The sequence below is a fragment of the Acinonyx jubatus genome, chromosome D3, assembly GCF_027475565.1.
Source record: "Acinonyx jubatus isolate Ajub_Pintada_27869175 chromosome D3, VMU_Ajub_asm_v1.0, whole genome shotgun sequence".
NCBI classification, from domain to species: Eukaryota; Metazoa; Chordata; class Mammalia; order Carnivora; family Felidae; genus Acinonyx; species Acinonyx jubatus.
In genome coordinates this window covers 4650832-4662994 of record NC_069392.1, presented here as the reverse complement: position 1 = coordinate 4662994, position 12163 = coordinate 4650832, and the positions used below count along the sequence as shown (strand labels likewise).

Sequence of the window (12163 nt, the reverse complement as noted above, 5' to 3'; positions counted from 1 at the left end):
CACCTGACCGCACCCCTGTAGGAAGCGGGGGGGGGGGGCAGCCAATCTCGCTGCCTGGGCCTGTGTGGGACTCCCGTGAGGAGTGAAAACTGGGCCCAGCAGCTCTTCTGACCCGGGACCTCACGGTTCCCGCAGCGGGGACAGTTTCAAACCACAGAGTTCCAGAACGCAGGGTGGGGACTCAACCTCTGCCTATTTGGGGGCAGCATATCCCGCGGTGCTGGGCGCATGCTGGGCGCGTGAAGGCAGGGGCGGCACTCGCCTTCCGTGCTCCAAGCAGGTGCACAGGGACCACCGAAAGGGAACAGACGGGGAACGAACCAACGGTGCGCGGGCCTGGCGGGTAGCAAAACCACGCCACGTGTTCTGACGCTTCCAGAGAAGCTGGAAGGCGAGGCGTGCGAAGCTTCTCCACGGCCGCGGCGTTTATCCTGGTTTGTCTGTGTCCCCAGGCCCACCCGGGAGAGCGAGGACGAGGAGGACGAGGAGAAGAAGGGGCGAGGCTGTTCCCTGCAGTACCAGCATGCCACGGTGCGTGTCCTCACCCAGTTTGTGGCCGAGGCGCCCGACTTGAGTCAGCTGAGCTACATGCTGGGCCCCGACTGGCAGTTTGACATCACTGACCTGGTGACAGATTTCATGAAGGTGGAGGAACCAAGGATTGCGCAGCTGCAGGGCGGCAGGACCCTGGTGGGCCGGGAGCCGGGGATAACCACCGTGCAGGTACGGGCCACGCACTCCTTGCCAGGGCCCCAGCCCCAGCCCCAGCCCCAGTCTGTACTGACGAGCGTCCAGGTAGATGACGCCGGGCAGGTGTGTGTGTGTGTGTGTGTGTGTGTGTGTGTGTGTGCGTGCGTGTGCACACGCACAAGAGAATCATGACCGGCTGTAGAACATTCACCAATTTTCATAATCTAACTTAAATTAATTTTTGCATTTCAGGGAGAGTTGAGGGGAAAAAAAAATCCCTAATTTCTTTTACCGCCAAAGCTAAATTAAACGCACAGTGGAAGCCACCTTTCCCCCAGTACGATAATTTACTCTTCATATACCACTAATAGAAGAGGGTCAAACCCGAGAAAACTAGTTTTATTTTCGTAACCTTGAGGGTTAACCACTTAGCTATATGTTACACTTTGAACAGTGGACAGAAATTAAAAAAAAAAGTTTTTTAATGTTTATTTTTGAGAGAGAGAGACAGACAGAGCATGAGTGGGGGAGAGGCAGAGAGAGGGAGACACAGAATCCAAATCGGGCTCCAGGCTCCGAGCTGTCAGCACAGAGCCCGATGCGAGGCTTGAACCCACGAACTGTGAGATCACGAGCTGAGCTGAAGTCGGACGCTCAACCGACTGAGCCACCCAGGCGCCCCGTGGACAGTAAATTCTTAAATAACATGTTTGCACTAAAAATAATTTAAAAATCCACAACGAAGTGCTCTGTATTTTACTAGAGTAGAACTATTTTCCCGGTCAGTTTGAATGGCATAATTATGCAGAGATGCTGCAGCACGTTTTCTAGCAAAAATTTAAAGTGTTACCACTCGTAGTTAATTAAGTCATATTTTAGGTGGTGCCACAGCCAATGTTGACGAAACTGGATGAAATGTGCAATATTTTGTATTATTCTTCCGTGGCTCTGTAGCACGTTATCACAAAACGAGCGGCTAAAAGCACGCCTCATTTATGAACTCAGTTCTGTAGGTCAGGAGTCGACGAGAGCTGGGCTGGGTTCTCTGCTGAGGCTATCACAAGGCTGCGGTGAAGGTAATGGCCAGGCTGGGCTTCTCTGGGGGCTTTGGGGAGGATTTGCTTCCCAGCTCATTCACCTTGTTAGCAGAATGCAGTCCCTCACGGGTGTGGGACTGAGGAGTCTGTTTCCTCGTGGACTGTTAACAGGGGCCACTCACTGCTCCCAGAGGGGCCACCCACGTCATGTCTCATGTGGCCCCTCCATCAGCAGTAATAGCTGGGTCAAATCCTTCTCACACTTTGAACCTCTGTGATGTTCATTACACCCCGCCCCCCCGGATAATCCAGGATGAGCTCCCTGTCTGAAGGTGCACCTGCCGTAGAAACGCCAACATAATCATGAGAAGTGATTTCTCATCACATTCCCAGGTTTGAGAACTTAGTGAGGACATCTTCGGGGCAGCGGGGAGGGGGGCAGTTCTGGAAATTCTGCCTGCTGGATGTTCCTGTCCATTTGCTAAGCACCACTGGTTGCAGACTAGATGGTAAATTGGAAGGAGTGACTTCTCAGTACGTTAACAATCCCTCCTCCACTTGGCTTACGTGGTCTCTCCAGGGGTGACACAGTGGCCCACACCACGGTCACTGTTGTCCCATAGTGCACAGCTAAGTGCCCACTGGAAGGATGTGAACAGGAGAAGATGGCCCATTCCGCCATTTTCACATCTAAATATTAGTTGTTGGGAAACCGTTGCTCTTTGAGTGCCTGGTCCCAGGGTGGGCAACTTTGAGCTCTTGTCTCTATGTGAAATAGAGCTCTTCTCAGAAAATACCCTGTGGTTGTCACGGCAGGAGTCAAAGGCAAGGAAATGGACCAACATGATGTTTGTCAAACTCCTCCAGTTGGTGAGTGTCACTGGACCATAGCATAACCCTTCCCTACAGAGTTCTCCAAGCGCACTCACTTGGCAGACAACTGAGGGAACACGCTGATGGAAAAGGTCAGTTAGGAGTTTAAAACCACTGAGTGGAGCACACACTGGAGCTTGGTCGCTTCCTTTGAAGGTCCTCTCCCCGCTCTCTGACTCCATCCTGGCCGAGAAGACGGTGATCGTTCTGGATGACCGCGTCACCATCGCCGACCTGGGCGTGCAGCTGGTGGCTGGCTTGTCTCTTGCCCTGAAGCCTCACAGAACGGACAAAAGAGCCATCGTCTCGATGGTGGCTGCCCAGGACGTTCTCCGAGCCCCGCAGCAGGTGGGATCCCAGAGTCCTTTTGTCCCCGGTCGTTTGAGACCACTTCCCTCCCCCGCGCATCTGCAGAGGGCATCAGTTGAAGCTAGGATGGGTGGTCCGTGAAGCTCCTTCCTGCTTCTTATCCAGATGGCCCTGCCTTTTTTCGAGAAAAATACCAGCGACTTAGATACGTTTTCCTCATTCATGGTTTTATACGTCAACCATGCGTCCATACTCCACTCGCTTTGCAGCAGCCTTATCTGTGCTTGGCACACTCTGCTGTCCCATGACCATAGGATCACAGGTTTTTCCATTTGCCAAAGCAGGTGGTTTTGATACTTGGAAATTCCACGTCAGCTGCTTGAACACGCATGGCTGATGGGCCCCAAATCGCTACCGTTTACAGTCATTGCCAACTCTGAAGCTCTCCTCCATCTTTAAACTCAGAACGAGTGTTTATAAAGACACCAGGGTGCTGTGCCTTTCTGGTGAGCTCCTTCCCATAAGGCATCTTTCCCCAGGCTCCTTACCCAGTGCGTGTTTCGCTTCATCAGCACTGGCTTCCTAATAAAGAATGTTCAAAGAGATATTATTTGGAGCAGTAGCCTGATTAGTTGCACCTGATCTTGATTCAGATAAATTGCCTGATCTTTTGAAATGTTTTTTAGAAAGGTCAAAGTCAACTTCTGTTGTGCGGCGTGCAATAAATTAATATGCACCTTAATGCATTCATTAAAGTATATTATTTGCTTCGCATATCAGTGGAGCAGTATGATGTCAGTTCAAGGCATGCCAGGAACGGTCCAAGATTTAAACCATAGAAGTTTATTTTTCTCCATCTGTATATTTAAATGATATTATATAGGAAGTCGTATTTATGTTTGCAATTTGAAGGAACCTGATTATAACATAATGCTTTGGTTTCATTTTTCTTAGGAAGCAATAGTCAGTTCTTGGATTTTGTTCAGTGATGGTTCGGTGACACCATTAGACATTTATGATCCCAAGGATTTTTCAGTTACTGTGTCATCATTGGATGAAATGGTGGTGTCTGTCCAGGCAAACCTTCAGTCCAAATGGCCGGTTGTGGTTGCACAGGGTGAAGGGCAAGGTCCCTTGATTAAATTAGAGATGATGATTAGCGAACCCTGTCAGAAGACCAAGAGGAAGAGTGTTCTTGCCGTGGGTAAAGGAAACGTCAAGGTCAAATTTGAACCAAATGTTGATGAGCACCTAGGAGGCACCAACGATATCGAGGGCATCAGTCGGGAATACAAAGACCACTTCAGTAATTCCATACAGCGTGAAGGAAACCAGGAGAGAGCGGTTCAGGAGTGGTTCCAACATGGCGCCTCTGTGGGCCAAGAGGAACGTAGCAACAAAAGCACAACCCCACAGTACCCTCTGGAAGGAAAGGATAAGAAGTTGCTCAAGAGTGGTGGTCCAGACTCCTTCACAAGCTTCCCCACTCAAGGGAAGTTACCGGAACCCAATAATCCCAGTGACCTTACAGTGACCTCAAGGGGGTTAACTGACTTGGAGATCGGCATGTACGCTCTGCTCTGTGTCTTCTGCTTGGCCATTTTGGTCTTCTTAATCAACTGTGTGGCATTTGCTTGGAAATACAGACACAAAAGGTTCGCTGTGAGCGAACAAGGCAACATCCCCCATTCCCATGACTGGGTCTGGCTTGGGAATGAAGTAGAACTTCTGGAAAACCCCGTGGACATCACCCTCCCGTCGGAGGAGTGCACAACCATGATAGACAGGGGGCTGCAGTTCGAGGAGAGGAACTTCCTTCTCAACGGCGGCTCCCAGAAGACTTTCCATAGTCAACTACTCAGACCCTCTGACTATGTCTATGACAAAGACATTAAAAGTGAGCCTATAAACCCATCGGGCCCAAAGAGGAAGAGAGTCAAGTTTACTTCCTACACCACCATCCTCCCGGAGGACGGTGGCCCATACACCAACTCCATCCTGTTTGACAGTGAGGATAACATCAAGTGGGTCTGTCAGGACACCGGGCTGGGGGGCCCCCGGGACCTTAGAGACTATATGGAAAGGCTGCAAGACCAGATGTGAACTCCTTTCTTACGTTTGTATTCACCTTTATGCCTTCTGTTTTTTGAACGGTGGAGCAGTGAGTTTGTTCAGCAATAGGGGGTGATTTAACAAAGGTTAACTTGTGGAGGTCTGGGAGGGATCCCTTTCTGAGCAGGTGTCAGAGGCCCGGAGAGCTACAGCAGCTGGGTGATAAGCCGGGAAATGTCTCTAAAGCGGCCACACATAGATCCTGGAGAAGTTCTAAGACAACAGTAGTATCTGCAGCCTGATACTAGCTCAGTTCAAATACAATAAACCTGACCCCACAGACATTGTTAGTCATCTCGCGACAAACGGCCGTGTGGATTTAGAAAAGGCTTGGGTGTTGATTTTTCTATTCCTAGAACTTTTAAAGCACAGTGGACACTCCTTGCCCTTGGCCCGAGATTGGACGTACGCGAAAGATGCCGAATGTAGCCGCCCTTATTTGTTATGAGCGCTGCTCGTTATTTTTATATACATTTGCACCTGCACCTGGTTTCCTTTGGCCTCTGGAATTCTTTTTGAAACATGAAGAAAAGCAGTTGTGGTCTTCTCTCTGAGATGTTTGATTTACACATGAGTTTGAGTCGCTGACGTTTGCCGCGTCCGTGCAGGACGTCAGGTGTCCTCCAGTTTTCCACACTCCTTACCTAAGGGGCCATATCTGAGAAACTTATCCTCACAATGTCCTTCCTTCTCTTTGTTGTGAAGCTTCCTTGTATCAGGAGTGGGGACATGGGGTTTTACACAAAATATTAATATACTGTGAGGGAGGGCCATCTCTTTACAGTTTTCTATATGAAGCTTAAAAACTTTGGTGAACACTTGTCAACCACATTTATTTTTTATCTTCTGCCTGTGGAAGATTCACGGGGAATCCCTGGAGTGCATTTCTGAGGGCTTTAGAAAAGACCCTGAAATAGTTTGTCTTTATACTGGTGCTTTCTGGTCAACGCAATGTGTTATCCAAATGGAAATCAAAATCTTAAACTAATATACACCGAAAGGAAATTGCATGGGAAATGCATTCAGATTAAACTTCCATTTTACTGGAACAACCACCACAACAATTTGAAAGTAGAGTGATGTCTCCACTTAGCAATATGTAGAAATCCTTCCGTACAATGACCCCCAACCCTTACCCCCCAAAACCCATCAGTCGCGACTCTGGCAGAGATAAAACCTATACAGGGTGTGCTCTGATGGAGAAAATCAATGGGTTTGCCCCCAAACAGCATAAAATAAACGGCCGTTCAAGAGTTTAAGCGGTTATGCTGAAAAAACCATAGCTATTGGAAAGTCAAAGTGGCAATAGGAAAAAAAAAAGCATGGCCCCCTGCATAATTTTTAAATACAAAAGTATTTTTCAAGGAATTGCATGAACGGCTTCAAGCAAAGCAAGAATTTCAGGTTAGATTAGAATTTCTCACACTCACAAGAACGTTCTACTGAGATGGGATAGAGGTGAAGACGGACAGTGCACTAGGCCACCAATTCCGAGCTTTCTGTTGCCACTTACGTCCCTAGGAAATAGAAATTTAAAGTCCAGGGCAGCAAAGGCGCGGGGAAGCGGTTTCTTGACTCCTCATGGCTGCTGAGCAAGCTGTTAGAATGAGAGGCGTTCAGTTGTTGTTGGGAAGCGTTCCGTGCGTGGGGGCAGGACAGCCCAGCCTCCTCTGACCTGTGTCTCCTGCCCACAGCACTGCGGTGGGTTTGTAAATCGTGCATACGTTACCAGGGACGTGGACCTGATATTGAGAGGCCAGTGTTCAGTTGATCTTGTGTTTAAGGTGGGGGTTGAGGAGTGAAGCTGGTAAAGTTGCAAAAAAATCTTTCAACTCGGTGGGTGAACGAAGCCAGGAGACCCAGGCGTTAGCTTCAGAGGGAGTTTGCAAAGAGATGGCTGACGTCTGGCAGGAAGGGCACCTCAGGGAGCCCGGGGAGACTGTCACCAGGGGTTCGAGGCAGGGGAGGTGGCTCAGAGCGAGCTGGGGAGGCCAAAAGGAAGTTCACACGCTAATGCAGCATAGCTGTCTAAATGAGCCCCACTCCTTCTGTAAGACGTTCTCAATTTTCTCTCCCTTTGGATCTTCAGCAAAATCCCCAAAATAATGGGGATCTCATGTCTGAAACGGAGGACATTCAGCTGGTATAGGGAGCCTCCCGCACATTCTCACACAGCAGGCTGCCCCCACTGGTGCAGTGAGGCTCTGGCAGGGGGCTGGTCTGGAAAGGAAGAAGGACGTTACCATTGCCATGATTAGCGTTACTGACAAGCTTGCAAATCAGAGCATTCCCTGGGGTCTGAGCGTTTGATGTGGGCAGAGCGCAAACTCTGGGGCACTAGAACATAGAACGCGTCAGAGTTCTCAGGAGTCGGGAGCTGTCCGCGGTCCTGAAGATGCCTCCCGTGGGTGATCCAGGCTCTCTGCAGTCTCCTTTGTCCGTTTCCGTTGAAATTCAGTTCAACGTGAAAGTCGAATGGAAGGTCATGGAGGAGGGGTCCCTCTTACCACACAGCACACGCTCACACGCACGCACACATACATACGTACATGAGTGTGTTGGTAGTGAAGAGCCAGAGAGAACAGTATGTAGCAGGAACCAGCACGGTCCACGGTCCCCCGATTTGCCACGGGCATCATTCCGCTATCCGGGATTTCAATGAAGTTCTTTTCTAAATATCTCCTGCTGACCAGCAGCCGTGGATTATACCTGCCTGATTTCCAATAGATCATTTAAAATGAATAGGAACTATGCCTCTACATATCTAAAACTTAGATGGGGAACAGACCTAAATCATGAAACCTTGAAATACAGTTCCCTGGGGACCTGCATGTGCCTGGATTTTCCAGGTTTTTATAGCTGACATATCCAACTGATCGGTGTGAGTAGTAACCTGAACAGAACAGCATTGATAAAGTCCCTTCCTCTCCCCAAGAAGCGAATGCTTAGACCTCCCTCCGACCCCCGAGGCGGACGCCAGCAAGCCTTGGGACACAGGCTGGGAACTTCACGGGTCACAGGGAGGGCGGCCCAGGCACCCTCGAGGACCGGGCCACCTAGAACGGGGGAGGGTGAGACCAGTGTTCCCAGCGGCCAGATGTGCTGCTCTCCACGCCACACCCAGGGATTGAGGAGCGGCTGCCGCAAGACAGAAGCATGGTGTGAGCACACGGGGTTGCATCGGAGGGAAAGCCAGAAGACACGTCAAGTTTCCCTGAAGGGCGCCACCCAGCAAACCTCGGGACACTCTGCACATGCCAGAGAGGACTAACTGACTTCCTAACTGTTTTGTGTTGCGCCCTGGCCAGGGTAAGCTCCCAGACTTAAACTCCAGGCAGAGCGTTTCTGTGTATGAACGTTAATGCAGGGAAAACACGGATTAATTTCTGTACCATTGCCACATCCGTAGACAGGTACCTTGTACTTCGCTGATTTTTAAGTTTTAGGAAGTCTGCCTTTGTGCATTTTGTTGTTTGCACCCTCTTCTCACCCTTTTAGAAAGGCGTCTTCCCATGGTGGGGTGTTGGGACCAGCCAAGGCTCTGTCAGAGAACTAAGCAGTCCCCCTTCAATGACCACACAGTGGTTGCACCTGCTTCCTCCATATCACCAGGACCATTGCGTTTTCTACTCGAATCATCTCACAAACGGCTTCAATCCTTCATGCTCGTCTCTGTAAATGACACGACAGATGGTTTATAAACTCAGTAGCCGTCTCCTCCGTCAACAGTATACATGTGTGATGTACCGAGTATCACCTGTTATGTGAAGGAAGGGACGGGATGGGTGGTGGAAAGGCTATGCTAAGATACGGAAAGCAGATATTTTTGTATGTAACAGAGGCAGTTCCCTGGGGTGCTGAGAAGTGCGCAGGAATAAATACATTTTATAATAAAAGCATGCAATGCTGTAGCTTTTAAATGTACAGACATCCCCGCTCAAAAATATCCAAACCGATGGTGGGGAAAACACCGGGTCTAACCTCCCGCGGGGCGCTGGTTAGGACCGCCGCCTGGAGAGGGCATGGCTCATGGTGGCATCATGGGTGGAATCTGCTAGAAGATTTTGATCTTGCTCTTCATTACTTCTGGATTTTTTTTCCTTTTTTTTTTTCCTGAAAATACTTCAGATAAAAGTGACTACATTTTCCAGCATAAAGGTATATTCTAACCACAGGGTAACTCATCATTTTTAACGTGAAAATAAACGCTTAAACATTCTTCGGTTGTTTCCTTATTTTATGCACATATTCCCTCTTCAATTTCAGCCTCTGTATGAATTCACTCTTCTCATATATATTTTTTCTTCTTAGCCAGAGATTTTTAATACATTTGATACAGCAATAAATGGAAACCAAAAGAAAATGTTTCTTAAAAGTTGCAAACAGCTTTTTCCTTTGGAAAGCTTCTCATTTGTTTTCCCAGCTGGGGGACACTTATTCCGGGATGTCTTAGAAGGTGGGCTTGGGGCGCTCACGTCCCTGTCGAGGGCCACGCCATCTTGGAGTCAGTGCTGACGTGCAGGACGCAGTGGCCCCTGACCTCAGTCTCCCTTCTGGTCTTCCCTTGTCAATGGCTCCCTTGTGTGTATGTGTTTGGGGCTGGGTGCTGAGGGTCCAGAACGGACAGAGTTCTAGAGACATAAGAAAAACACAAGACTGTCAGGCTCCTGCTTGGGAGGTTGACGTAAGCATTTCAGCTGACTGCTGGCCAGGCATTGCCGAGCCCCCGAAGTTCCTCAGTTGGCATGTGTGTCCTTCCCGACACTGCCAGCATCATGTTTGGTATTTTGGCAAATGTCGTCCCTTGCATTCAGGAGGAGGGGATACCACTCTGGCAGTAACTTGACACGTCACGATAAATGCCCTCTAAATGGGCTCTGCAGACATCATTTTGAGGCACTGGGTATACACATGGGGTTGGCTTGTGAAATCGAATCTGTGGAGTAGCAGGCATCCGATGCGCCCAGGTGCTCTCCCAGGTGTGGAGGATTTTCCACGTTCTGGGCAAATGCTTCTCACCGACCCTCTCCTCCTAGACCTCATCCTTGGAACATGGGAGGATGGAGCCACGGACCCCGCAGGCTCTCCCCAGGTCCCAAAGTGCATGCATACAGTTAGTACAGTTGGCTTCTAAAAGAGAAGGAAAAAAGAAAAAGGAGCTTGAAATGAGGTTCATAAAGGGACTTTTGAGCGTGTGCAAAATGCAAACGCTGCGTTTCAAGTTTTGGGGGTATTGGACTCCTGAATGCCTAATTTAATTTCTTTATGGTTTGACACAATTTAGATTGGTTCTAGAAAGCTGTTTGCTTTTAGAAATGTGAAAAAGTACAAGAAAGTGCAGAAGCATTGTAACCAGAGTTAGTGTTTATAGACACTTCTATGACTCAAGGTGAGCAGGACACTGTCACTTTCCAGATGGGAAATAACAGTTCAAGTCCAATAGGACAATGGCCCTCCCCACCCAGGCCAAGAAAGTGATCACGCCGTCCAAACTGGACAATCTTTAAGTTCCAGGAGATGCCTTCATGATTTCTTTGGCTTTAATTCTTGCCCTCAGTCAGTTGTTGAAGATGAAACCATTTAATTTTATCTTGGGGGTTGAAATCTCTTTAGAACCTGGAGAAGCCAAGAGACAGGTGGTCTTTTTATGCATCTACCACTGCCCGTTGGGACAAGCACTTTACAAACAGAGAGATGGATGTTGCTTTGGAATTCGGGGTCCATGTGATACTGACTGCTCTATTTGAAAATATTACTTCTCTAGGATGGATTAAATCACTGTTGACCTGACCCTTCTTTTTTTTCTTCCTTTGGCCAAAGAGCATGCACCATTATAAGGTTGGAGCTGAAATAATCTGCTACTTTATGATTACCTCCTTTGTAGGAATCTGACTTGCTAAATAACACCGATGCCAGTGTAGACACTGCCTGTATAATGTAGTTTCTTCACTTAGAGATGCTTCCTTGGAGAGTGTGCCTTTTTTTTTTCTTTGTCATAACTACTGTAGGATCTCTGTTTTATCTGGGTACATTCCCACATAGGGCAAACATACTGTAATCCCATGGATATTTTAGGCTGACATGGGGCACCCATCAGGCACTGGTAAGCACACCCTTCCAAGTACTCACCACTGTAGCCCACTCTTCTAGCTGTGCATTTCTACTGGCACATTTGTAAACTTGTGTGGGACCTTTGACTGTCTCAGTTGGTCTGGTGCAGTAACTTGCTTACCACTGCCAGTTCACGTCCCCAAAGGTGCCAAGACTCGCCAAAAGGGAGAGACCAAAGTGCTTCCTCTTGGCACAGACCACCGAGTGGGTGACTTTTCCCATAGCTGTCGTCCACTGGGAGCCTTATTTTGAACACCAATTTAAAATTCAATGCAGATTCCAGGAACAAATCTGTTGCCCCCCCCCGCCCCCCCCCCCATGACAGTTGATGTTCTAGGCATCATCGTGGGTTGAAACAAATGCCAAAACGATGAAGGTCAGGAGTGGAGTAGAGAATGAAGGAATAAGTGATCACCCCAGTTGGCTGTAAGACAAATGTGAATGACAGTGGGGATCATACAGCAGATCTGTGGTCTTGCGGGGGGTGGGGGGGATCATGTCTGTCTCCCTGTGGCAAACAATTCTTACAATGCTGCTTACCTACAACATGTGTCTAAAGAGCATGCTGTTTGCTCACAATTACCTGTCAGTTGCCCAATTCCAGACCCTTCTCAGGCAGGAGGATCTGATCTGGGCCGCAGAGCGCAGTGAGTGGCCAGACCCACACAGCTCACTTCCGGGTGGCTTCTGGGCAACAGCGGGGATATTTTGTCTGGCATTTGAATAAAAAAGGTGTTATCCCCTACTTTCTATCTTTCTGAGCTGGGTTCTTCTTGCCTGGGACACGCCCAATATTATAAACAGAGCATGCTGTGATAACATTGTGCTTCTATATACTTTTTTGGTTGTATAATGTCTTTCTCATATTACGGTTTTCAGTATGATCTGTTGTATATGTTTCTCAGTATATTTAACATATCTGTAAAGGCACTTCCAAACATTTTGAAAATGAAGAAATAAAACATGTTGGATGATTCCTTGTTATAGTAAAACAATCAATTGGTAGGTTCCAGGAAATTACCTCATCTTCA

The 12163-nt window shown here is 48.4% G+C and overlaps 1 protein-coding gene across 1 annotated transcript in view; it reads left to right on the top strand.

Moving 5' to 3' along the window:
* The window catches only part of LOC106986547 (transmembrane protein 132B), a 363570-nt gene extending 354330 nt beyond the window's left edge, over positions 1-9240 (top strand). The window contains exons 7-9 of the mRNA XM_027044235.2: positions 453-723; positions 2757-2948; positions 3864-9240. Coding sequence (XP_026900036.1) covers positions 453-723; positions 2757-2948; positions 3864-5012 — 1612 coding nt within the window. The 3' untranslated portion in view covers positions 5013-9240. The remainder of the gene's footprint in view (positions 1-452; positions 724-2756; positions 2949-3863) is intronic.
* The last annotated feature ends 2923 nt before the right edge of the window (positions 9241-12163 follow it).